Genomic DNA, 22,515 nt, shown 5'->3' on the forward strand with positions numbered 1-22,515 from the left:
TCCGAAGTAATGTAGGTACGATTTTGATACTATCAGCTCCTACTCAACGCTTACTACGTGATATGTCATATTCACGATGCCAGACCTCACGACCACTGGCGGCTTCGTCATCATATTGTGTTGGAAGATAGGACAGTCAGTGCGGAGTTACTCCAGCTTGCTGCTGTGTTCGAGTGTACACAACGTCACTTTCCGAGACAATCCCAATGATTTGCCTGACAAATCTAGATGCGGATAGGTACATGCAATTGCAAAACGGGCACTGCCGCGAGCTGATCAATGTAGATGTAGCTCATTTGACATGCTTCTAATCATTGTCAATGTGGTCCATTGCACGCAGCGGCGACCCACCTCCTCTCATATCACGCCGAATCCGCGGATCTGTTCCTTATCGGGAGGAAGACAACCATATAACCAACTCGTCCATTGTTCAGCATGGCTCCATTGCTCCCGCATACCGATCCTCTCGACCTAACGGTACAACATCAGGTATGTCCCGCGATCTCTTTGAAAGCGTGTTCTGTTGACGACGTTACATAGCATGATTCTAGTCCAAGGTGCTGTCTCTGACTCTCTCCGTGGAATGACACTCACATACATGCCGGATACCAGAGATATTACTGCGGTGGACGTCGCCTCCCCGGCAACTGTCAGATCGGTCGTCCGTAGTGGTCGCCCTCATCGCCGAAGGCAACGAAGCCCTCCGCACAGAAGCGCTTACCAGACAATCAACCCTTGCTTGGAATCTGAAGACTGGGATTATACGGATGTCCGTGCCTGTGTTGTACACTACTCAAGCTCGCACGTGCTAACGCAGTCCCGTATTCAGTCGCCCCGGCAGCGGTGCTTTCAGACTGGAAGTGAAGTATCGGACCGCAGAGACTGGACCGGAGTCATCTCTCGGCTATGTCGACCTCACCAGCGACGAGTTATTGGCGCGATGTTTGCAGGGTGACAGTAAGTCTACTCCATTGAGTGTTCTTGCAGATGCTGAACAGACCGGCGACCCTCTCGCTATAGCAACGGCCTCGTTCGATGTGACTACGGGATGCGACGATCCCAAAGCAGAACTGAAACTGGATTTCTTTCTCCTCGAAGATGAGAGCTTCGAGGCCGGTCTGCCTGGCAGTGTCCTCGGTAGCAATGGTCCAGCGACAGGTAAGATCCACGTATTACCATGTTCACTGGAACCGCATACGACGCCTCATCTGCCAACAGACCTTGATCAAGAATACAACGTCGCTTCTAGGCTTCGAGACACAGACCCCGACAAGTGGTTGACTCTCATGGACATCAGCACACGTTATTACGAGCGATTCCGCGCCTTCGGCGACACTCTCAGCCTGGCAAGAGCACTCCCCACCTTCGGAGAGGCCATCGGGATAGTACTCGACCGCGCGCCTCCAAGGTCGGACCAGCATCAATTGCTCCGTGACAAGACGGAGCTGTACGTGACCGCGATGACCGAGTTCGTGGCAGCGTTTCGCGAATACAACGCGGACGCTATCAACTGCCTCAGCGACATGCTTACCGGCTCGACAGCGATGTACATCTTGCTCTACGATCGCTTCGGAGACCGCGGAGACCTATCAAGGGCAATTGATCTCTGCGTGCAAGCTAAATCTATCGTTCCCGAAGACCATCCTGACACTCCCATTCATCTGCGGCGGTGGGGCATGGCGAAGATGCTCCGGTTCCGCTTCTCTGGGGAAGTCGAGGATATCAACGAATCCATTACGGCTCTCGAGCGCTCAGTGCGCCTCACTTCGGAGTCGGACATCGACCTGCCCGACAGGCTCACCAACCTCGGCACGTCGTACGTCCTACGCGCGGAATACTCGCGCAATCTCAAGGACGTCAGTAAGGCGATCGCTGCGCACACGAGGGCGCTCACCTTCAGAGAGGACTATACACTTCTGTTCAACCTCGGCACCGCTGTCCTTCTGCGCTTCATGTTCCAGCGCGACCTCACGGATGCGGAAGCCGCGGTCATGACGCTGGAGAGGGTGGTGGACCTCGTCCCCGACGGACACCCCGAGCTGCGGCGCTGCTTGGGTAACCTGGGAGTCGCATACCACAACCGATTCGAGGTTCTGCATAACATCGAGGACATCGACCGTGCCGTCACGACGCTGCAGCGTGCGGTGCGCGCCTTGGATAGCACCGGGGATGACGCCCCCGAGAGAGCTTTGCACGTCGCGTCCCTCGGCAACGCATACCTATGTCGTGCAGACATCTTACTCGAGGACAACGACATGCATCTCGCCGTCGAAACGCTGAAGCGGGCTGTCGAGCTCACACCCACGGGCCTCGCACACCTGCAGAAACGGCGTCACAACCTCGGCCGCGCCTATGCAACTCGATACGAGCGTCACCATGATCCCGCCGACGTCGACCGCGCAATGGTGGAATTCGAAGCCTCGCTAGGACTACTGCCGGATGGACACGCAGATCGACCCGGAGGCCTATCGATGTTGGCAGGGGCACTGCAGGCTAGGTTCGGTCTAAAATCGGATATGGACGATATCAACCGCGCGATATCTCTGAGCTTGAGCGCGCTCAATGCATTGAACCCGGAGGATTATCGACGACGCTCGGTGGTATCTATCCTGGCAGCGTCTTACGTCCACAGATTCAGTGTCACCCAAGACCCCGACGACCTCGACGAAGCCGTCCATCGATATCAGGAGGCCATGGATTCCACTCCAGCGGACGCAGAGAACCCCCTCCGGCAATGTGCTGCTATACAACTAGCCCACACACTGAAGCGACGCTTTGACTTCAAGAACAGTGCCGATGATCTCGACGCAGCCATCGAGAACTATCGTATTGCCGCGACAATGCTTAACGGAGTGCCATGGACGTCCTTTCTCGCTGCCAAAGACTGGGCGCGCGCAGCTAGGTCTCGTGGTGAAGACGGCCATGCGGTCGCACTACAGGCATACGGCACAGCCGTAGAGCTCCTGCCTCGCGTAGGATGGATTGGCAAGTCGATAGCAAACCGTCATGCGCAGCTTGCTGCTATGGGCAGCTCGCTGACTACTGAGGCGGTGGCCGCAGCCGTTGCACAGGGTGAACACTGCTTAGCCATTGAGTGGCTAGATCAGGCGCGTGCTATCGTCTGGGGCCAACAATCGAAGCTACGATCCTCCTTCGATGACCTGCGGGCAGTGGCACCTGCTCTTGCTGCGAAGCTCGATCGTGTTTCGCGCGCTCTTGATACAGCCGGTTCCAGAGACGCCGCTCCTACGACTGATTTCCTCGGCACGGCTCGTTTGGAAGAAGCAGCTGAAGAGGACCGTCGCACTGCCAGTGAATGGCAAAAATGGAACACACTTCTGGGGCACCTCACGAGTTTATCCGACGTTCTGGACTCAGTCGGTGCTCAGATGGAGGTTGTGACGGACACGGAGTCGCCTGCGCAGGACCAGCGCAGGAGAGCAGAAGAGTGGGATAGGCTAATGGCGCAGGCCAGGGCTATACCTGGTTTCGAGGACTTCTTGCGGCCAAGGACCTTTGCGCAAATCAAGGAGGCCCTCGACCGCAGTCCTGTGGTTATCGTCAACACTGACCAACTCCAATGCGACGCACTTGTGTTGATGGAGGGACTGGACGATGTCATCCATATCCCTTTGGACTCATTTAGTCTCGATCACGCGCAACGGCTTCACAGAGGTCTGTCGCATCTGCTATCCGCTTCAAACCTTCGGCGACGCACGACAAGGGCAGCGAAGATGATATCAACAGATTCCTCGGTCGCTAGTGTGGAGAACGTCCTTGCAGAACTCTGGCAGCGAGTCGTGAAACCTGTATTAGACTCGCTGGCATTCTCGGTGAGTTGTCATTGTGTTGCCACCTATCGACTTCTGACCTTCTATGGAGCCGATCTCCGTCGGTAATGGTTTGCCTCGTCTTTGGTGGTGTCCGACAGGTCTACTTGCATCGCTTCCCCTTCACGCAGCTGGTATCTATGCGGATGATGAGCCGGGAACCAAGCTATCTGACTTCGCGGCTTCTTCCTACACACCGACGCTAACTCCATTCGCGCGACGCTCACTCTCAGCCGCAAAGTTCAACGGCATACTCTGTGTCAGTCAATCAGCAACTCTACCCAACGCTGCAGTCGAAGTGGCATGTATCCAAAAAGTTGCTGAGAAATGCAACGTCAATTGTTGCGCTCTGCAGGACGAAGACGGAGATGTACAAGCGGTTCTCGATAACCTCAGCGGCTACGGATGGGTGCACTTTGCGTGTCACGGAGTGCAGGATATACAAGAGCCTACCAAGAGCCGCTTTGAGCTGCACGACGGGCCGTTGGCGCTCTTGGAGCTAATCTCCGCGTCCTTTGAACGGGCTGACTTCGCCTTCCTCTCCGCATGTCAGACTGCCATGGGTACTGACATGCTGCCAGATGAAGCGGCGCATCTAGCGGCTGGAATGCTTGCAGCTGGATTCAAGAGCATCATCGGTACGATGTGGTCCATCCAAGACGAGGTCGCGCCTACCGTGGCGGAGCAAGTGTACAGGAGGTTACTGTCGGGTTCTGTTCAACCAGACAGTTCTCAGGCAGCCGTGGCTCTGCATCACGCTGTGCAAATGCTGCGTAAGCAAGACGATACGAAGACATTCTCTTGGGTGCCCTTCGTTCATGTTGGGTGGTGAATGTAGCGTGCAATCATGTCCCCAAGTATGACAAAGGACGGAGGAAGTGACATCGTAGTAACAGGGCCTCCACTAGTGTTACAGATGCGTGTAGTGTGTATGAAGGAGTCGCAAGAACGGCAATGAAATAAGTAACCACAAAGTCAGTATGTTACAGCAACTACAGACAGGCGCATCAATCGACTGGTTGTACCACCACGAGCTTCTCGGCGCTGAGCTCGTCCACTGTGAATTGTTTTGTTGTCACGACCATGAGGCCGCCAGCTTCGACCATGTTGACTCTCGCTTGCTGACCCTTATGTGGACCGTGGAGGATGAGGACCTCCGTGCCATACTTCTCAGGCTTGACCGGCTTGAGAACCTCAACTGGCACCTGAAGCGCAGACTTGGCTGGATCTACGGGCTCGAAGAAGCGCACGCTTGCCGTCGCAGCGAAGTTGGGGCTTTTGGTGTCAAATATTGAGAGGATGATGCCCTGCTTGCCCTCGTAATCCCCGTTGTACCAGCCGCTGGGACCGAAGGAGCCTTTGACTTCGACAAGCATACCGCGCTGGTTCGAGAAGTCTGGTTCGAGGAGCCACTGATCGGAGAGTTCTGAGGGGCTGTGAGTACAGTGCGACTTTCTAGGTGCACGAAAAACTTACCAAAGGGTGCATCCGAGGTGTTGCCGATGAAATCAGCAGCGGATGGGCCCGGAGTGACCATACTGGTCCCGATGTTGGGGGTCCGGAAGTCTTGGTAGAGATCGTGGGCTCCAGGTGTTGGTGCACCAGTGTATGGATTCGCCGCAGGTGATGTCGCTTGCGGATTGTCAATGTAACTGAGATCCCCCTAGAGTGACCCTATACGTGAGTGACCCAAGCGTACATTTCGTGTCGTTACACTTACCCAATTGACACCGCCCCATCCACCGGCTGCCTGTGGACGTTCTGGCGACTTCGCTTGCCCTCGTGAAGGCGACTGCGCTGAGCCGTCCCAGCGTGGCGTCTTTGGCTGATTCTGCATATACGGATTTGGCGTCCGTGAGGCGCCAGGCCACGCAGGGGTCTTGTCGCCAGACTGGAACGGCGTCGCTGACGCACCCGGCCACGCAGGGGTCTTCTCCCACCCGGGCGTCTGACCCCAATGTGGTGTCTTGCCACCGCCGTTTGCATAGGGATTGGGTGTCCGCCCGACGGCGCCCCAACCAGGCGTACGACCGCTGTTGCCTGCATACGGATTTGGCGTGCGTCCGCCACCGGAGTTGAAACCACTCCGTGGTGGGCCCATGTTGTTCGGTCCCTCCAGCGGTTCCAACGCACCGTTTTGGCTGAAAACACGGTCAGAAAATGTACACAGAAGAGATTGGATTTCGCACTTTCTCCGCATGAGTTTCGCCTTATCGATCGAGATGACCTTGTTACCAGTGACCAGCTCAACTCGAGCGATAGGCCCGTTGGTATCCTTGATGGTACCAACGTAGCCCTTGTTCGGTCCCTTCGTCACGGTGACGGTGACTCCGATGAGTCGGTCCCGGGGTCCACGGCCCATGTTGCCAGAGCCCACCATGCCTCCGACCCCACCGGTCAAGGCCGGGTTCATCTTCGACAAGTCAGTTGTACCGAGCTTCATAGCATTGCCCTTCGGCGCCAGAGACACCAAAGACCGAGCACGCGTGACGAACACACCGCCGTTCTCATTGTAGTCCCGGTTGTGGAGGAACGCAAAGAACGACTGGTACGTGTGGAGAACACGACCTTTGCGTCCCTAAGCCAATATCACGTCAATCTAAAACATCTGTGCGTGGAGCTGGCCAACTTACCTCCCCGTCGACCTCCTTGACATTGTCGTTGACACGCAACTCATGGCCTTCCGCGTCAGTGGCAATAGCCCTATTCGAGTCTCGGCGCATCGAGATTTGGTGGGGTTGTACAAGCCGAATTTGACCGTTCTGGTCGAGCACTCGGAAAGAATCCCTCTCCGTCTTGAAGATGACCCCGACCGTCTGCAAACTACAAGAAGGTCAGGAAGTATGCCGGAGACATCAAGAGATCAATACACACTCAAGCTGTACGAGATCGTGCAGCTCGTAGTTCCCGACGACGTTAGTTCCTGTACCAACCTCGGCTGCCTCACGGAGGTCTTTCGAGAACACTGACACCTAATGAGGGATCGTTGAGCAAATGAGACAAGATTCGAAGACACTATATACCTCTTGCATCGACATGTCCGACAGGAATGTCACTACATTGTCGACGACCGAGACGACGAGACCGGTCTCATCGGCGTTTTGGCCTGCCATGACCTTGACATGGTCTCCAGGCTTGAAACGCTTCCGGACGCTGCGTGCAGGTAGTTGGATCCGCTGCTCCAGATCCATGCCTACTGGCTGTATCGAGACGATGTCCTGCTCGATCGAGTGGACTGTACCATGCACACCGGCCTGTTCGCCCTCGAAGACCTCGACGTGATCACCGGGCTGCAGTACGGATATGGCAGCCTTGCGCGATGCCTCGGCGATGATAGACAAATCGACGTTCGCATCGTTTTCCGTGCCATCCTGACCGCGCGTGAACCGGGTGATCTCGTCTAGCGTCGGATTGACGTCGTCCAACTGAAGCGCAGTGAGGCGGAAGTCCTTCTCGATGAAGCCGTCCCGGTACGTGTCGTTCTGGAACACGTACACCTGGTTCCGCTTCGACACGCCCTTACGTCCATACACTTTGACAGCTTCCTCGTAGTTGAAGAAGCGCTGCGGCGGACGCATGCTGAACGACGACAGCCCTGACGGTCCCTTCTTTCGCTTCTTGCCCATTGCGTCGAGAGCAGCGTCGTCCTTGGGATTCAGATCAATACGCGGGATGAACTTGAGGCCGACCTCCTCCCCGTTCTCCGTGATGTCCATGACCTGCGCGAGATCGCCTTGGTACTTGCCACGCTTGATACGCACCCAGCTCCCCGGAGTGACCGTCAGGTCCTGCTTCTTGATCTGCAGCAGACTAGCCATCTCGTCAATTGGTACGAGCACTATTCCGCGACTTGGGAAGACGCCGACTAGCCCGTTGCAGGCGTCGGCGACCTGCTTGGCGCTGTGGGCCTCCACATAGATCATACCAGGCAGTGAGTCGCGTTGGAAGGCGGAGAATATTTGAAGTGGCCGGTTCGAGAACTCCAGGTCGAGAGCCTTGCGCATGAGACTGAATACAAGGTCGCGTTCCTTGCCAGGCTGTGGGCGAGGCATCAGTGCTGCTGGATATACATAACGACGATTGCGTTGCTTACCCTCACACGGACTTGCCAAAGGCTTGGGTCTTCCACGGACGGCATAAGCATTCGCTGCGGTAGCTCGGCGTCGCTGGTAAACCGCTTCGCGGTGCGCCTGTACCGTTGATTCAGGTTCTCCGCGATCTTCGCAAGGTCTTGGTCGTCGAGCTCTCGTTCTCGTCTGTCAAATCTTGCATGGTCCGCTGCGCGTCGCGCCAGGTCGTCCTCCTCCGCCTCTCCGCCAACGACGAACTCATCTGCATGATGTTTGAGACTGTATTCGTCAACTGAAAGTGCAAAGATACGCACCGCGGGCATATTCGTCCACGTCTTCCTCTTCATCCTCGTCCTCGTCCACCTCGGCCTCCACATCGAGGAAGCGGTTGACGGCAGGCCGCTTCGTCCTCTGGGTGGATGTTAGTGACAAGTCTATGTGGCTTGCTCGATGTCGGCACCCACTCTACGTTTCTTTCCCCGTTCTGCGCCCGGGTCCTCCTCCTCGTCCTCCTCATCTTCCTCGTCCTCTTCGTCGTCGTCATAGTCTCTCCGTGAGCTCTTGCGAGGTCGTTCCTCCTGGTCCTCTTCGTACTCCTCTTCGACATCCTCGTTCTCCGCGGTTACCTCCGCAGCGCCACTGTTCACAGGCAAGTCTTCCTCGTAATCAGACATAGCGTAGGATGCGAAGAAGGAAGACGTTGCAAGTCGAAGCTAGAGGGTGGTGAATGGTCCACACTCCGAGTCCTCGCCACCACGGTGACCGAGGACAGTCGCAGGGATTGCCATTTCTGGTGATTACGTCAGAATTGCATTCGGCTCGTGGCACCCCCCGTCGACCGCGACGGACACCTCCCAGCGAACAACTGAACTGCACGAAATATTGCAGCCCACTACTGTATTGACGGCTCTCACTGAGTCTCAGTGACAAATACTTGTTAACGCGAATTGAACGTTCCGTCTAAGACCCTGAAACATCCACGAATGGACTTTGAAGCTTCCGACTCAAAGTACAACTGGTAGTACCTGAAGCGAGTACGGTATACGACTACTGTACGAGCCGGAAGTCGAAACGATGGACCACCGGACGTCATGGTCAGTCATTATGGTAAATACTGCCTACATTGTGAAGTCATCGTATCAGCTGTCCTGACTGAACATGATGTTCCAAGGTATCATATATCATCGCTGACGTGAACGGGTTGCGGCCGGGAGACAAGGAACGCCGCTATCCAGAGAAGGCGTGAGGGTATTCATAGACTGACATACCGCCTCAACAAGGGTGTCTTTTGAGGTTCCCGCGAGAGAGAACTTCAACCAAGGCAGGACGCGGCTCACAGGGACCTAGTATAGAAGACTGAGTTCAACTTCGTCAAAATGGTTGCACCACGATTCTCTTGGAAGATCGGGGCTCACTGGGCCCGTCTCACGCCAAACTGTCGCTGCCCAATCATACCAGCGAAGTTAAACATCGTACGGAGTGAGTTTGGTGCGGCATTGACATGCAGGACTGAGTTCTGTTCTGGACAGCTCTGGGAATGGAAGACTCCAGTAGCATTCAGCCAGAATCTACGTACGTCTTCCTTCTGTGTCTTTTCGACCTCCAGCTGACCGCTTATCATTCGCAGAAGTCTGTGCAAGTCTGTGTTGCTCTCGTAAGGCCGCTAAGGTATAACATCGTCTACAAGCTCACGGTAACAATACTGCTTGTCCAATGATGCTTGTGCGCCACGTATGTGTACCTGGCATATAAGGAGAGCGTACGGACGTGCCACCGGCAGGCAGCTCTTACCCATCATCCCCGGTCGCCCACTCTCGATTCAAGAAGAAATGCCAGGTACATTCCTACCATCGGTGCCTCGCTGGGTCCCTGCCCCCGGGACAAAGGCAGACTGTGAGCAATCCCTCAATACACTCTCGTGCAGCTGACGCACAACACCCTGGCCCATCCCTTAGTGGAGTATGCCGACTTACCGATTATCGACTTCGCCAAGCTGGCGACCCCCGGTGGCAGCGCAATGTTGGCACAGCAAGTGCACGACGCAATGACCACCTCCGGTTTCTTCTACGTGATCAATCATGGTCATACACAAGCAAAGGTATGTACGCCGTCGAGTCGCTGTATCATGTCGCTGATCGCCCTGCGCAGACAGACAGGATGTTCGACATCGGGGATGTCGCATTCAGTCAGGTATCAGACCAGGAGAAGAAGGCCTACGAAGGCAACGTCAAAGAATTAGGGACGTACCAAGGCTACAAGCTACGCCAATATTGGGTATGCCAGCAACCGCCTCAGTGTATCGTTCACTGACTAACGGAGACCCTGCAGCATATCGATGCAGGTGTGAAGGATCAGATCGAACACTACAATAGTGCGTTCATACAATGTGTCTAGCGCCCATCCTTCTAACAGTAAGCGTAGTCAACCGAGACGTGACCAAGAGGGAACACCCAGAGGCTCTGCGTCCGTTCCTACCTGAAATTTCTGAGTTCACGCGATTCTGTCACTTCCAGATTTTGCACCCTGTTCTTCGGTATGTAACAGCTTCGTCAGGTTGTCGATGATCACGAACCTGTTTACAACAGCCTCCTCGCCATTCGTCTTGAGTTGCCAGAGGACACGTTCGTCAACCAATTCCAGTTTGATGCCGAGGGCGATACCTGGGGTACGTATATGGGCCTCCATCTATGCCCTCATTTAATATGTCTGACCATTTGGTGCATCAGTTCGCTCAATGAAGTAGTGCGTGGTGTTCGCTCGATTCTCATTATCGATTGTTCATAAGACAAAGTTATCCTCGTTCAGTCGAAGACGAAGAAAAGACCAGGAACGTCTGGCTCAAGGGCCACACAGGTGGGTGAACCCCGAGGTGATAACATCCTGGGTGCTCATAACGCAATAGACTACACTGGCATTACCATCCTGTGGAGTCAACCGGTTGCCGCCCTGCAAATCATGTCTCCGGACGGCAAATGGCGCTGGGCCAAGCACATCGACAACGCTGTAGTGAGTCGAACTCCTCATGCCCGCTCATTTCCCTCTTATCTGTGTGCCTCAAAGATCATTAATGCTGGCGAGGCCCTGGAATTCCTCTCTGGCGGGTACTACAAAGCGACTATCCACCGTGTTGTCCAACCGCCGGAAGACCAGCAGGGCTACCCCCGCCTGAGTCTACTCTACTTCGTCACGCCCGATGACGACGTTCTCCTCGTTCCGCATGCCGAGAGCCCCGTCCTTCAGAGGGTCGGAATCAAGCGGCGCTTCGAAGATGCAGACGCACCGACTTCAGAGCAGTGGCGCAAGGGCAGGTCTAGTCGGTTCGGTAAGGTGCAGCACGAGAAGAGGGCCGACGGGCACGAGCAAGACGTCGTCCATGGTATCGTTGTCAAGCACTACAACTGAGAGACCATCGGGAGTGTCGCCGTACGTGTCTGAATTCGCGGTTGTGCAGCAATTTCGATGCCAGTGTATAGTAGTGGAAGCGCGATTGATGCAGCCTTCTTGAACCGTTCTTCGCACACGCAGAACCAAAGTCCGGTCAAGGCCGGAATTGACCCGTCGCGAAGGCCTGGAATCCGCTCTCCAGAGGATGACCGGCGACGAGTGAACATTCGAGGGGTGTCTGCGGACTGACATGCCACGGTGATCAATGTCATAGGACTCTCGCGAGAGCGCGATGTTTCGAACTCATCGAGACACGGCATTTGGGACACAGGTATGAAGCTGATTACTGCATCTTGTTATTGTACTGAAGCCAAGCAGCTCAGGTTCTCGACATCTCTATGACCGCAGCGTCCGAACGATAGTATGCCCTCTTTTTCAATTTCTAAATCGATTGCCAGCTGACCCCTTATCATGCGTAGAAGTTCACGGAGCAGCATCTGTCTTGACGCCTTCATTGAGTTCTACTCGGGGCGAGATACTGTCTGGCAAGCTCGCGGAAGCAATAAGTACACCGGCCTCTTCATTGCTGTTTGCAGCGCATATAAGGGGGACTGTCTAGGGGGATGCACACAAACTTATGCCATCATTCAGCACGCTGGTGCACGCCTTTGCTAAAATGTCAAGCACGACTTTGCCACCGGTGCCTCATTGGGTCCCTGCCCCTGCGACGAAGGCAGACCGTGAGTATACGTGCAATGCAGCGCAGTACTGACGTCCGACTCTGTACCCGTGTATCAGTGGATTATGCGGACTTGCCAATCATTGACTTCGCGAAGTTGGCGAGCCCGGGTGGCACCACTATGTTGGCCCAGAAGGTGCATGATGCGATGACGACTTCCGGTTTCTTCTACGTGGTGAATCATGGTCATACAAAAGCTGAGGTATATCACTGTGCTCATATGTGATCGAGTATTGTTGCTGACGGCGCTCGGTAGACGGACAGGATGCTCGATATCGGAGATGCCGCATTCACTCAAGTGTCCGACCAGGAGAAGAAGGCTTACGAGGGAAACGCGATGGAAACAGGAACGTTCCAGGGCTACAAGCTGCGTCAATATTGGGTATGCCGTCACTACTGTATATGTCTCAATCACGAAACGTCCCCAGCACATCGACGCAGGAGTTAGGGATCAGATTGAACAGTACAGCAGTACGGCGTGCTTACCTTTCTTCGCCGAGCTTGTAGCATCTGATTGGCAGAACAGTCAATCGAGACGTAACGAAGAGGCAGCATCCGCAAGCACTGCGTCCGTTCCTACCTGAGATCACTGAGTTTGCGCGATTCTGTCATCTCAAAATTTTGCACCCTGTCCTTCGGTATGTGACGAACCGATTGATTTGTCGGTCACTACGAACTCCTGCATACTCAGGCTCCTCGCAACGTGTCTTGAGCTGCCAGAGGAGACGTTCGTCAACCAATTCCAGTTTGACGCCGAGGGTGATACCTGGTGTACGCAAACATCACCCTGTCTGCGCCCTTATTGAGCACTTCTGACCACTAGTGAATCAGTCCGCACGATGAAGTAGTGCGTGTCATTTTCGGGCTTCAGTGCATCATCAGTCGTTCATTAGCAATATATCCCCAGTTATCCTCGTTCCGTCGAGGAAGAAGAAAAGACCAAGAATGTCTGGCTCAAGGGTCATGCAGGTACGTGGATTCTCAAATAAACCAAGTCCATTAGTACTCTTACAACGCATCAGACTACACTGGCATTTCCATGCTGTGGAGCCAGCCGGTTGCCGCCTTACAAGTGATGTCTCCAGATGGTAAATGGCGCTGGGTCAAGCATATTGACAACGCAGTCGTAAGTCAGGCTGTTCGTAACCGAGAGCACCTCCGCTCATGGTCGGATTTCTAGATAATCAATGCCGGAGAAGCTATGGCGTTCCTCTCCGGCGGGTACTATAAGGCGACCATCCACCGTGTCGTCCAGCCGCCAGAGGATCAGCGCGGCTACCCTCGCCTGGGCCTATATTACTTCGCCACTCCAGACGACGACGTTCTACTCGTCCCGCACACCGAGAGCCCCGTCCTGCAAAAGGTCGGCGTCAAGCGGCGCTTCGAGGACGCGGATGCACCGACTTCGGAACAGTGGCGAAAAGCTAGTTCTAGTCGGTACGGCCTAGTACAGCTCAAGAAGAGGGACGATGGCCACGAGCAAGATGTCGTCCACGGTATCGTTGTGAAACACTACAATTAAGAGGGCACTTCTATAAGTACCTGTTCGCCAGAACGTCGGAAAGTACGGCCATGCAGCATTTGATGTCCTTGCAAACAAAGCTGACATAGACATTATCATGTTATAGTACGTTGTCCGCGGCCGCGCACATACTCTTGATAGCATACTTGTCCCAGTCATAATGTGAACCTCTCTCCGGTGTCTCTCGGTTTCGAGATTCATGAGATACCATGAAGTGCCGCTAACGAGATCTCTCCGAGCCGTCTGCACACGCAGAACCGTAGTCCAGTCGAGGCCGCCTAATGCTTCTGGGTACTTCGCGACATTCATTCTATGTCCATTTCTGCGATCTGCCTGCGTACAAAGATGTTGCTACATTGTTCTTTCCTTCCCAAAAGTAAATCCTATCCAACGACTACCACCAGCCCGATTTACGTGATGACAGTGGGCGCATCGCGCTGCAAGAACTCCTTAAGGTTGCTAAGCTCCAGCGCGACCTCAATCAAGCCCTGCAGACCCTCCTTCGTAGGCTTGCTAAGCTCCGCCTTGCCCTTGTCGGCCGCGACATAGCGCTCTACGTACAGCCGCACCGTCGCGCCCTGGCTGCCCGTACCGCTTAGGCGGAACACGACGCGGCTGCCGTCCTCGAAGCCAACGACCTGGCCCTGGTTCTTCGACACGCTGTGGTCGATCGGGTCGGTGTAGTCGAAGTTGTACACGTCCTTGACGACGAACGTCTGGCCCGTCGACTTAGACGTGTGCTTCGTGCCCGCGAGGTCGCCCTTCGCGATGTGCGCGTTGAGCTTGTCGACAAGTTTCTGCGCGCCGTCGGAGGCGACCTCCTCGTAGTCGTACCGCGAGAAGAACGAGCGGCCGTACACGGCGTAGTGCTTCTGCAGAAGCTCGTTGATGCCAATCGTCTCGTTCGGAGACTGCTTGTTCGCGTAGGCGAGGATGTTGAGCCATGCTAAGAGTTTGTCAGGGCACAAGTCGCATTTTCATCGGGGACGAGACGTACCGACAACAGCCCAGACACCGTCCTTTTCCCGAATATGGTCCGAGCCGGTACCGAACGACTCCTCTCCACAAATGGAGAGACGGCCAGCGTCCATTAGGTTGCCGAAGAACTTCCAGCCTGTACACCGCGTATTGATCAGCGTCGTCCACAGCTTCAGAGAAAAGAGCAAGTCTCACCGGTCGGCACAACATGGCACTCAAGGCCCTTCTTCTTCGCTACGTAGTCGATCTGCGCACTCGTCGGCATACTACGCGCGAGACCCTTAACGCCGCCCTTGAAGTACGGGATTGCCTCCGCCGCCCAGTCGGCGATGATCGCTACACTGTCACTCGGGGTGACGAACGCGCCCTTGCCGTAGATCATGTTCCGGTCGCCGTCACCGTCGCTGGCCGCACCGAACGTGATGTTGTCGCGCTCGACACGCTCCACCAGATCATGTGCGTAGGTCAGGTTCGGGTCGGGGTGTCCCCCGCCGAAGTCGGGCAGCGGCTTGTCGTTCTGCACGGATGACGAGGGCAGGCCGAGCGTGTCAACGAAGATCGCGCGGCCGTACGGGCCTGTGACACCGTGCATACCATCGAAGAGGACACCGAAAGTATCCGCCTTCTCGACGAGGAAACTCTTGATCAGGGGGAAGTCGAAGATCTCCTGCAACATCTCGAGGTAGTCCTTGACCGAGTCGATCACCTGCACCTCCGCTGGACCGTACTTGGACGTGCCAATCTTGCTCAGATCCGCGGGCGGGAGCTCGAGCACCTTGTAGGACGAGATGGTCTTGCTCTTCTCAAAGATCTTGTTCGTCACGCCCTCCGGCGCGGGACCACCGTTCGAGACGTTGTACTTGATACCGAAGTCGTTGTTCGGCCCGCCCGGGTTATGTGACGCAGTGAGCAGGATACCACCGTTTGCCTTGTACTTCCGGATGACATTCGACGCGGCAGGTGTGGACAGAATCACGTCCTTTCCGATGATAAACTTCGCGACTCCGTTCGCAGCGCCGATCTTGAGGATCAGCTGTGCCGTCTCGGAGTTGAAGAATCGGCCATCACCACCGATGACGAGGGTCATGCCCTTCGGCTCGATGGAGTCGAAGATGGCCTGTATGAAGTTCTCTGTGTAATGCTACTCCAGTTAGCACAGTCGCAAAATGCAAAATGTTGGATGCACACCTCCTGCTGGAAGACCTTCACCCTATCCAGGCATCGTCAGTATCTTTCTGAATCCGACAGTGCCAGAGCAATCCCAGGCAGCTTGGAGATGCCGCAACCACATCCCTTGGACGAGGCACAACCGGTGGGTGTATAATGCCGCACCGTCAATCTCGATGTCGGCGTCAAGGTTGTTCGGAGTGTCGCTGAGCGCCTCACAGACAGTGGCAGCGAACGCGGCTGGTTCGACGTGCCTGGACTGAGTCCCCAGACGCGTCCAGTCCCACACCGCAGCAACGCAACCTCGTTAAGCCCTCTCCGCCCACCGACCACCACATCTCCAGGATGGTTGCCATGCTCCGGTGGCACCTCCGACGCGCCTGATACCGTTCCAAGACCGAACGCAGTACTCACCGCTTCCGCAGGCCGGAAGTGCCTGGCTTCTGGCCATCGAACGGCTTAGTTTGGATCTCCTTGACTTGGAACGACATGGTGGGTGCAGGGAGAGTGTTGTCGACGAAATCCGACTGGAGCTGCCTTTATAGCAGGCGATCTAATCTACACCGTCATCGGCGCTGTGACCATTGTAACAGACGCGTTATGTCACGCGTTCCTATCGCCCAGCATCGCGTCCTCTTCTCGCCCGCTCATCCTCCGGGCCGACAGGTAAGAACATTTGCTATCCAATTCGGCTCATACTCTCGTTCAGAGCGACAGCGATGCGAATTCACGATCTCTCATCTTGCGCACGTTGGTTTCGACGATCCTATTCCGGGGAGAACAGCTGGGGCGCAAGGAGTCACGATATTGTCACGGCCTCTGACGTCAATTCGCATCCAGTCTCCAGCCAAGTCGACATAACTCTCGACCGCTATAACAATGCAACATTGAAGAAAGTACAATCAAATTGTCTGAAGATGCCCTAGGACTTCTAGCGAACACAGATGAGCCGAGAGTGCTCAGGTGCGGACAACGAGGAACTGTTCTGGAACTTCTGGGCTCTCGTACGGGCCTAACCGCGTCTCCGCCTCCAGCGAACCATCCTCCTTCCTGTGAACGATCCGCTCAACCTAGCTCATCGATCCGTGATCAGCATGCGTAGTCGACATAAGCAGTACGTCAGCGCACGCACTTGGAAGACACGCGTGTTGTAGCCAAACTGCATGAGGCTCGGCCCACTCTGCTTGACGATGTCGAGGATCTGATCCCGCGCAATCATGGGCACGTCTTCTGAGCCAAGGTCGAGGGGGCGGTTCACGTGAACGGCGCGCAGGGACCTCGCTTGGGCGAGAATCGGACCCAACTTGCTCTGCGCACCCTTTCAGCTAGACGCACCACAAGGAATAGGCATGGGAAGATACGCACAAGAGACCCTTGTTCGACTACAACGAAAAGTTGTTCCAGTATCCCACAGTTCCTACATATGTACTCAATGTTGGCCAAGCTCATAGTCATCCTGTGCACGCTGAATCGCTTCAAGCGCGCTCCGTGCCGATCCACGATCGCGCTGCAGAACTCCTCACCCAAGGTGGGACCAACGTTCCCCCCGATTGTGGAGATATGGAACTGCTCCAGCGGGGCGGGATGTAGTAGGGACAGGACGTCCTTCTTCCACGTCGGCGAGCCGTCGATTGTCAGTGTGATGGAGCGCAAGCGTGCCAATGCGTTATGCCGTGTGCATAGATCGCTGAAGTTCGCCATGTCCTACGACCGTCGGTTAGACTCATCCTGACCTGCTCGAGCTGATTCGTACAAACGACGGCGAGAGGCCCTCCATTCCGAGCGCGAGTAGGCCATGGGTGTTCTCGGATAGTACTGCCCACACGCCACGCTCCGTCACCTTGACACAGCCGGCGATGTACACACGTTCCAAGTTGGGCACATTCGGGGCCATCTCTTGCAACGCCGTATCGTTGACCGTCCCCGGAGTCTGGCCAGGAATGCCGTCAGCACGTCTCTACGCTGACCCAGCGGACTTCCCACCTTGCATAGAATAGTCAGGTGCCTCAGAGTGCTCCCAGTAGCCATGGTCCACGTCGGCAGGACATCGATTACCGCGTGCCGCGGCATAATGAGCGATATCCGCCGCAAGTGCGTAAACTTCCGTAGCACCCACGGGTCGTAGTGATTCTCGTGGTTTCCGTTGATCTCGAGCTCCCCGAGGTGCGCGCACGGGAGGAGTGCCTCGAGGATCTCGGTCGTGAGCGAGCCGTCGCGCGTCCAGGTGCATGCGCGGAGGTTGACGCAGTTCTTGATGCCGGAGAGGCAGAGCTGGAGCGTCGCTTCGTGCTCAGCGACGTAAAATGACTTGGGGAAATCCCTGATTTCTAGAGGAGCTGGTTAGTACGCTGCTGAGCACTAAATTCTCTCAGTGAAACATGTTCCTCACCTAGTCGCTGGACATGCTCAGCCAAGTGTGGACATGTACTAAGGGTCCGGAATAACTTGACTACCTACGGGCTCTCAGAGGTTAGCACATTTCTAGCGACTCGCGTCGTCTACTTACCTTTGCCTTCCCTTCCTTGTGCCAAGCATAAATGAATGCACTCTCGTACAGATATGGTATTGCAAATGTGTAGAACGCGTTGTTGACCAGACACAGCGCAGCGAAGTGGCTAGGCCGGACAAGCTGCTGCATGATGACCGGTAGAAGCTCCAGTGGTAGGTCCAGAAATGTTTGTGGCATCCTCGATGGCTTATTGCGCCTACGGAAGGCAATGCAATGAACTGATGCTAGTGGAGGCCATAATGTGAGGGTGAAGCCATAAGTAGGGAGAGAGAGGGAGAGTATCTTAGATGATGAGATCGGGGATTTACGATGGCTGGATCTCGATCAAGATTCGATATTCAAATATTCAACCACGGGTCCCAAGGACGTTCATGTTGGTTCACTGATCAGCACACACAGCGAGACCGCACTTCAAGAGCATGATAGAATATGTAGATGTCGTCTCAGATGAGGCGCCGCTGAGTATTTAGCGGATTATTCCTCTCATGAACGGCACACACTGGCAGTAGTAAGTATCCCAGAGGATGAAGCACATTGCTAGCGTTCGCTGCGGAAGGCCCGACGAAGGATACTAGGTTCCTCGTAGATATTTATCATAGGCCACATTGGAATGGCATGTTGAAGAAGTAGAAGAGGAGATGCCCGTGACCGCTTGAAGCCTGGATCTCTGTATGGAGAGCGGGTCTCCGTGCGTGCATGCTTCCCCGTTGAGCCCCGGCGAATAGTATGGGGATGCTAAATCAGTTCCACTGCTACTACTGTATAATCATATTTTCATTGCTGCGTGACTGCGAGGTTCTGTCGTGGAATCCCCACCATCAATCATCCTGTCCGTCTACTAAAACCCTTCGTCAACACAGAGTCATAGCACGCGAGTACTGTAACGCACTTCTTGGACAGGAACGATGTTGGATCACTTAACGGACCTGTAATTTACCGGTCAAATGTCACGCTCAGGTTAAAGCACACGTACATAGCTCCGAGTCTCCCCGCATACTTTCCTCTTCGTTCCACCGTGGCATTGACCGACGAATCAGGGACGAGAAACAGCCGGAAATAATCCTGGGCACTCTGGAACCCCACATACTTGCTAATGGGCTGTCAGTGTGCGGTGACCCGAGTCGCAAGGCGTACCATTAGCGGTATTTGGGACATCCAGCAACTAGCACCGCGGTCAACGCCAGTGCTATAGCTGTTCCCTGTGGTACGGTGGACCGGGTTTCCATTTAGCTGGTCAAACTGATGTTCGTTCCTGTCATAGGTCTACCTTCCAGTTGACTCACAGTTGAGGTCTCGCGCACAACCCACTGCTAGAAGACTCATGAGTACGTTGTCAGGAACACGCGACCTCCGAGTCGTCACAGCCGAAATGCTACTGACCGAAGTCTTTCCACAGTCCCTCGCTTTCTTCCGTTCACGTAGCGACGTTCCGGTAGCTCACGAATACGAGAGCTAACCGTCTAGCTTGCATCTAGCGGTCTCATTTCATTCAGTTTGCTCCGAGGCTGTTACATAGTACATACCGCTGATGGCGATTGCTAGAACATTTCCCGAATTAACGCATAGGACGGACGGTCGTCGGCGATGTGTCCATGTCCACCATTGCACCATCGTCCACCTCGGCAGACCCTGCAGAAATGCGATCTGGAAGGGAAAACAGAGAAGTTGACAGAAAGGCCTTGCACATCGTACATGTCGGCTTGAACAGAACAAGCGTCATAATAGGTTGTGTATTACTTGGCGCCGATAGAAACACGTGGCGGCGGTTTGTGAGGAGGTAAGGAAAGTCCGCAAAGGTTGGTAGCAAAGTTAGTTAACTCGGGTGAGACCGCATTAGAAAGCGTAGTTACATGGGCGCACTCGCGCTCCTCGCCGAACACTCCCGACTTCAAACCATGTCCAGCTTTGCGAACGATCCGGGCCACGCCGATGCCACCACTCCTGATTCCGCCTCGACCGAGCCGCACAATTTCGACACCGCGGCGAGCGGCGAGCACGACCAGGACGGCACGGGCAAGAAGAAAAAAGGCCCCAAACGCCGCAAGGTCAACCATGCCTGTCTCTACTGCCGTCGCAGCCATATGACCTGCGACGAAGGCCGTCCCTGCCAACGCTGGTGTGTCTTTCCGTTCGCCCACCGCGGAGAAACCCTCGTTCATGATGAATCGGGGCGCGCAGTATTAAACGCGAGATTGGTCACCTCTGCCACGACGAGCAGCGCTCTGCGGGCAAGGAAAAGGCTCCCGCACTCGCGAGCCCTACAAGCTCGATACCGAATCCTGCCGTAGACGTTACGAGGAATCTGCCTGGTGTGTGAATTTCCAATACGCCATACCCGCTGTGTACCGAGGCGGATCATTTGCCAGGTCCCTCTCAGTTTGCACCACCCATGGCTGCTGCCCCGATGAACACAGGATGGCCTGGTATGGGAATGAGCATGGCACAAGGCGCATTCCTATATCCGCCCGACGCAATGAACGAGTTCTCGGTTCTCTCGTACGTTGTTGTTGCCGCCCACGAGTTCGCCCGATGCATCCTCATACATCTTCACAGAGATTTTCTGGAGTCCCTGGACGATGGCTCGTTCTTCGGCCAGCCACCAGGGGTGAACCCGTCGTTGATGTCTCCGACACCATATGGCAACTCTGTTTCCCTCGGCGTGGACAACCCATATATAACCCATCCACAACCTTCGGGCTCCTCTGAAGCTGTTGCCCCTCCATCACCAGAGAAGCCTCCAGAAGAGCCTGCGCCGGACGTGCTTCCGGCAGCGACGAAGACGGAGAAGTTCTTCCTCACGGCGGCAGATCAAGCATCGGGTTCACGGAACGAACGTCTGAATATGGTCATCCGCAGCAAATACGAAGCGGGCTTACTGAAGCCGTACAACTACGTGAAGGGCTACGCACGCCTATCACGATGGATGGACAGAAAGTGCGTGTCTGTTGTCTGTTGATACGTAGTCCATATCGTCTGGTCAGGGAACATCAAACTGTGCGTAGGCAATCTGTCATCGCGCCGAGAATAACGCACCTCAATGTTCAGAATCAGAGCTAGTTGCATGTTGCTATGCTCCTGTCGCGCGATGTGCAGGTTGTGGGACCTCCACCCACTGCTTGGCCCGCAAATGTAATGGGTGCCACTGGTGGGTGCATCGCGCGAGAGGTGTGTGAGAACATGCAAGTAGAGGGGATTCTGCAGACACTACCTCAGCTGCAGCAATGTAGCGGTGACGCGATAGGTGTCTCACCAGGCACCTTACTATGCCTACGTGCTCAAATCCATATGGACTCACCCGAGAAGTGTCGGCTATGAAAGCTTACTGGTTGCTGCAGCGTCTCCTTGGAGTCGAAGCAGAAGATCCTGCAGCCGTTGTCGGTCTTGCGGCCAAAGTTCCGAGCAATAGCCCAGTCGGAATCATTGACAGATATCGTGAGCAGTCCTCCATCCCATCACAGTCCATGGTTTCACTGGTCTTCTGCACAGGACCTCGTCTTCATCGAAGAGGCCTTCGAGCGATTACTACTCGATTATGACCGTGTCTTCTCCGCCATGGCGATCCCGGCGTGCTTATGGCGGCGCACCGGAGAGATATACAAAGCCAATCGCGAATTCGCAGAGCTCGTGGGTGTTGATGGGTACATGCTGCGTGACGTAGGTGTCCTCAGCCTGACATCTATGACTTCGGATGCTGAATCGTTGTCGCCGAAGGGGCGGTTATGTATCTATGAGCTGATGGCAGAAGACTCAGCTGTAAATTACTGGGAGGTGAGCGCCAGCCTATGGCACTGTATGACGCGTCTGACTCGAGCTGCAGAAGTACGGCAACGTTGCCTTCGACTCCAACCAAAAAGCGGTGCTCACATCCTGCGTGCTGCGTTACAAGCCCCTCCTCCCCTCTTCCGGCGCCTTGACGCCATCTCGTGGCAAGCCCAGAGAAGACCCCCCAAAGGAAGAGGGCTTCATGAGCTGCTGTTTCTCCTTCACCATTCGGCGGGATCCATACGGGATTCCGACGTTGATAGTCGGCAACTTCATCAAGTGCTGAATTCTTGGGTTTTTTCTAGCGTCGTCCTCTTCTTTCCGTGCAATCTGTCAAGGGTTGGACATGTGTCTGTACAGTAGCTGCATACTAACGCCAAGTCTGATGAACGACCCGAATGTTGTATATCTCCATATATTATCATTAGTGCATACAGTATTCTCCTGCCTGCAGGATGCAATGCGGCCAGCTTCGTTCACACGTCATGGCTGGTCATGTTGCCCGCTCTGCCTTTTCACCGCCTCTTTTGAGAGTTTTTGACTCGTTTTTTGGC

At 55.0% G+C, this 22,515-nt stretch overlaps 7 protein-coding genes across 7 annotated transcripts; 4 read left to right on the plus strand and 3 right to left on the minus strand.

Annotated features, from left to right (window-relative positions):
• The first annotated feature begins 374 nt into the window (after positions 1-374).
• Positions 375-4,750, plus strand: C8Q71DRAFT_124706 (CHAT domain-containing protein). The gene is made up of 7 exons (XM_047916420.1): positions 375-489; positions 541-557; positions 613-769; positions 830-957; positions 1,021-1,158; positions 1,219-3,833; positions 3,883-4,750. Exons 2-7 carry the CDS (start codon positions 542-544, stop codon positions 4,660-4,662), a joined length of 3,834 nt encoding a protein of 1,277 aa, XP_047777275.1. The 5' UTR covers positions 375-489; position 541; the 3' UTR covers positions 4,663-4,750.
• On the minus strand, positions 4,750-8,634 carry C8Q71DRAFT_124712 (transcription elongation factor Spt5). Its single transcript, XM_047916421.1, has 10 exons — positions 8,365-8,634; positions 8,215-8,311; positions 7,924-8,162; positions 6,854-7,867; positions 6,705-6,802; positions 6,464-6,653; positions 6,020-6,408; positions 5,551-5,971; positions 5,307-5,493; positions 4,750-5,256 (listed from the first exon to the last, which is right to left on the minus strand). Exons 1-10 carry the CDS (start codon positions 8,572-8,574, stop codon positions 4,838-4,840), a joined length of 3,264 nt encoding a protein of 1,087 aa, XP_047777276.1. The 5' UTR covers positions 8,575-8,634; the 3' UTR covers positions 4,750-4,837.
• A 1,095-nt stretch (positions 8,635-9,729) lies between these two features.
• On the plus strand, positions 9,730-11,611 carry C8Q71DRAFT_871488 (Clavaminate synthase-like protein; the record flags this gene model as incomplete). Its single annotated transcript, XM_047928335.1, has 9 exons — positions 9,730-9,793; positions 9,856-9,998; positions 10,049-10,174; positions 10,229-10,271; positions 10,322-10,433; positions 10,486-10,565; positions 10,706-10,753; positions 10,803-10,906; positions 10,961-11,611. 9 exons carry the CDS (start codon positions 9,730-9,732, stop codon positions 11,300-11,302), a joined length of 1,062 nt encoding a protein of 353 aa, XP_047777277.1. The 3' UTR covers positions 11,303-11,611.
• A 169-nt stretch (positions 11,612-11,780) lies between these two features.
• On the plus strand, positions 11,781-13,733 carry C8Q71DRAFT_124916 (Clavaminate synthase-like protein). The gene is made up of 11 exons (XM_047916423.1): positions 11,781-12,024; positions 12,083-12,225; positions 12,280-12,405; positions 12,452-12,494; positions 12,550-12,661; positions 12,715-12,794; positions 12,855-12,870; positions 12,931-12,992; positions 13,046-13,149; positions 13,204-13,587; positions 13,652-13,733. Exons 1-10 carry the CDS (start codon positions 11,922-11,924, stop codon positions 13,543-13,545), a joined length of 1,131 nt encoding a protein of 376 aa, XP_047777278.1. The 5' UTR covers positions 11,781-11,921; the 3' UTR covers positions 13,546-13,587; positions 13,652-13,733.
• A 44-nt stretch (positions 13,734-13,777) lies between these two features.
• Positions 13,778-16,229, minus strand: C8Q71DRAFT_766413 (phosphoglucomutase). The gene is made up of 5 exons (XM_047924189.1): positions 16,105-16,229; positions 15,712-15,733; positions 14,719-15,664; positions 14,543-14,659; positions 13,778-14,491 (listed from the first exon to the last, which is right to left on the minus strand). Exons 1-5 carry the CDS (start codon positions 16,179-16,181, stop codon positions 13,956-13,958), a joined length of 1,698 nt encoding a protein of 565 aa, XP_047777279.1. The 5' UTR covers positions 16,182-16,229; the 3' UTR covers positions 13,778-13,955.
• Positions 16,230-16,632: 403 nt separating this feature from the next.
• C8Q71DRAFT_124991 (uncharacterized protein) lies at positions 16,633-18,499 on the minus strand. Its single transcript, XM_047916424.1, has 7 exons — positions 18,197-18,499; positions 18,080-18,143; positions 17,674-18,017; positions 17,444-17,620; positions 17,056-17,394; positions 16,823-16,999; positions 16,633-16,760 (listed from the first exon to the last, which is right to left on the minus strand). Exons 1-7 carry the CDS (start codon positions 18,374-18,376, stop codon positions 16,650-16,652), a joined length of 1,392 nt encoding a protein of 463 aa, XP_047777280.1. The 5' UTR covers positions 18,377-18,499; the 3' UTR covers positions 16,633-16,649.
• Positions 18,500-19,923: 1,424 nt separating this feature from the next.
• C8Q71DRAFT_766434 (uncharacterized protein) lies at positions 19,924-22,459 on the plus strand. The gene is made up of 8 exons (XM_047924190.1): positions 19,924-20,315; positions 20,378-20,508; positions 20,566-20,695; positions 20,753-21,133; positions 21,535-21,631; positions 21,686-21,853; positions 21,911-21,967; positions 22,017-22,459. Exons 1-8 carry the CDS (start codon positions 20,050-20,052, stop codon positions 22,245-22,247), a joined length of 1,461 nt encoding a protein of 486 aa, XP_047777281.1. The 5' UTR covers positions 19,924-20,049; the 3' UTR covers positions 22,248-22,459.
• Positions 22,460-22,515: the final 56 nt, after the last annotated feature.

The sequence above is a fragment of the Rhodofomes roseus genome (assembly GCF_022264815.1).
Source record: "Rhodofomes roseus strain CIRM-BRFM 1785 chromosome Unknown C8Q71scaffold_14, whole genome shotgun sequence".
NCBI lineage: Eukaryota > Fungi > Basidiomycota > Agaricomycetes > Polyporales > Fomitopsidaceae > Rhodofomes > Rhodofomes roseus.

Bases quoted from the DNA above. Each gene is read 5' to 3' on its own strand.
- C8Q71DRAFT_766434 (XM_047924190.1), top strand. From the start codon at position 20,050: ATGGGCGCACTCGCGCTCCTCGCCGAACACTCCCGACTTCAAACCATG. The intron at 20,316-20,377 runs GTGTGTCTTTCC...CGGGGCGCGCAG, and splicing joins GGCCGTCCCTGCCAACGCTG to TATTAAACGCGAGATTGGTC. The intron at 20,509-20,565 runs GTGTGTGAATTT...ATCATTTGCCAG, and splicing joins CGTTACGAGGAATCTGCCTG to GTCCCTCTCAGTTTGCACCA.
- C8Q71DRAFT_124712 (XM_047916421.1), bottom strand. From the start codon at position 8,574: ATGTCTGATTACGAGGAAGACTTGCCTGTGAACAGTGGCGCTGCGGAG. The intron at 8,163-8,214 runs GTGCGTATCTTT...AACATCATGCAG, and splicing joins CGTGGACGAATATGCCCGCG to ATGAGTTCGTCGTTGGCGGA. The intron at 6,803-6,853 runs GTATATAGTGTC...ATCCCTCATTAG, and splicing joins CGGACATGTCGATGCAAGAG to GTGTCAGTGTTCTCGAAAGA.
- C8Q71DRAFT_124706 (XM_047916420.1), top strand. The intron at 1,159-1,218 runs GTAAGATCCACG...ATCTGCCAACAG, and splicing joins TAGCAATGGTCCAGCGACAG to ACCTTGATCAAGAATACAAC. The intron at 3,834-3,882 runs GTGAGTTGTCAT...CCTTCTATGGAG, and splicing joins TAGACTCGCTGGCATTCTCG to CCGATCTCCGTCGGTAATGG.
- C8Q71DRAFT_766413 (XM_047924189.1), bottom strand. From the start codon at position 16,181: ATGTCGTTCCAAGTCAAGGAGATCCAAACTAAGCCGTTCGATGGCCAG. The intron at 15,734-16,104 runs GTGAGTACTGCG...ATGCCTGGATAG, and splicing joins ACTTCCGGCCTGCGGAAGCG to GGTGAAGGTCTTCCAGCAGG. The intron at 15,665-15,711 runs GTGTGCATCCAA...TAACTGGAGTAG, and splicing joins TGAAGGTCTTCCAGCAGGAG to CATTACACAGAGAACTTCAT.
- C8Q71DRAFT_124916 (XM_047916423.1), top strand. From the start codon at position 11,922: ATGCCATCATTCAGCACGCTGGTGCACGCCTTTGCTAAAATGTCAAGC. The intron at 12,662-12,714 runs GTATGTGACGAA...CTGCATACTCAG, and splicing joins ATTTTGCACCCTGTCCTTCG to GCTCCTCGCAACGTGTCTTG. The intron at 13,150-13,203 runs GTAAGTCAGGCT...TCGGATTTCTAG, and splicing joins AGCATATTGACAACGCAGTC to ATAATCAATGCCGGAGAAGC.
- C8Q71DRAFT_124991 (XM_047916424.1), bottom strand. From the start codon at position 18,376: ATGCCACAAACATTTCTGGACCTACCACTGGAGCTTCTACCGGTCATC. The intron at 17,621-17,673 runs GTGGGAAGTCCG...ATTCCTGGCCAG, and splicing joins ACCTGACTATTCTATGCAAG to ACTCCGGGGACGGTCAACGA. The intron at 16,761-16,822 runs GTGCGTGCGCTG...TCGATGAGCTAG, and splicing joins ACAACACGCGTGTCTTCCAA to GTTGAGCGGATCGTTCACAG.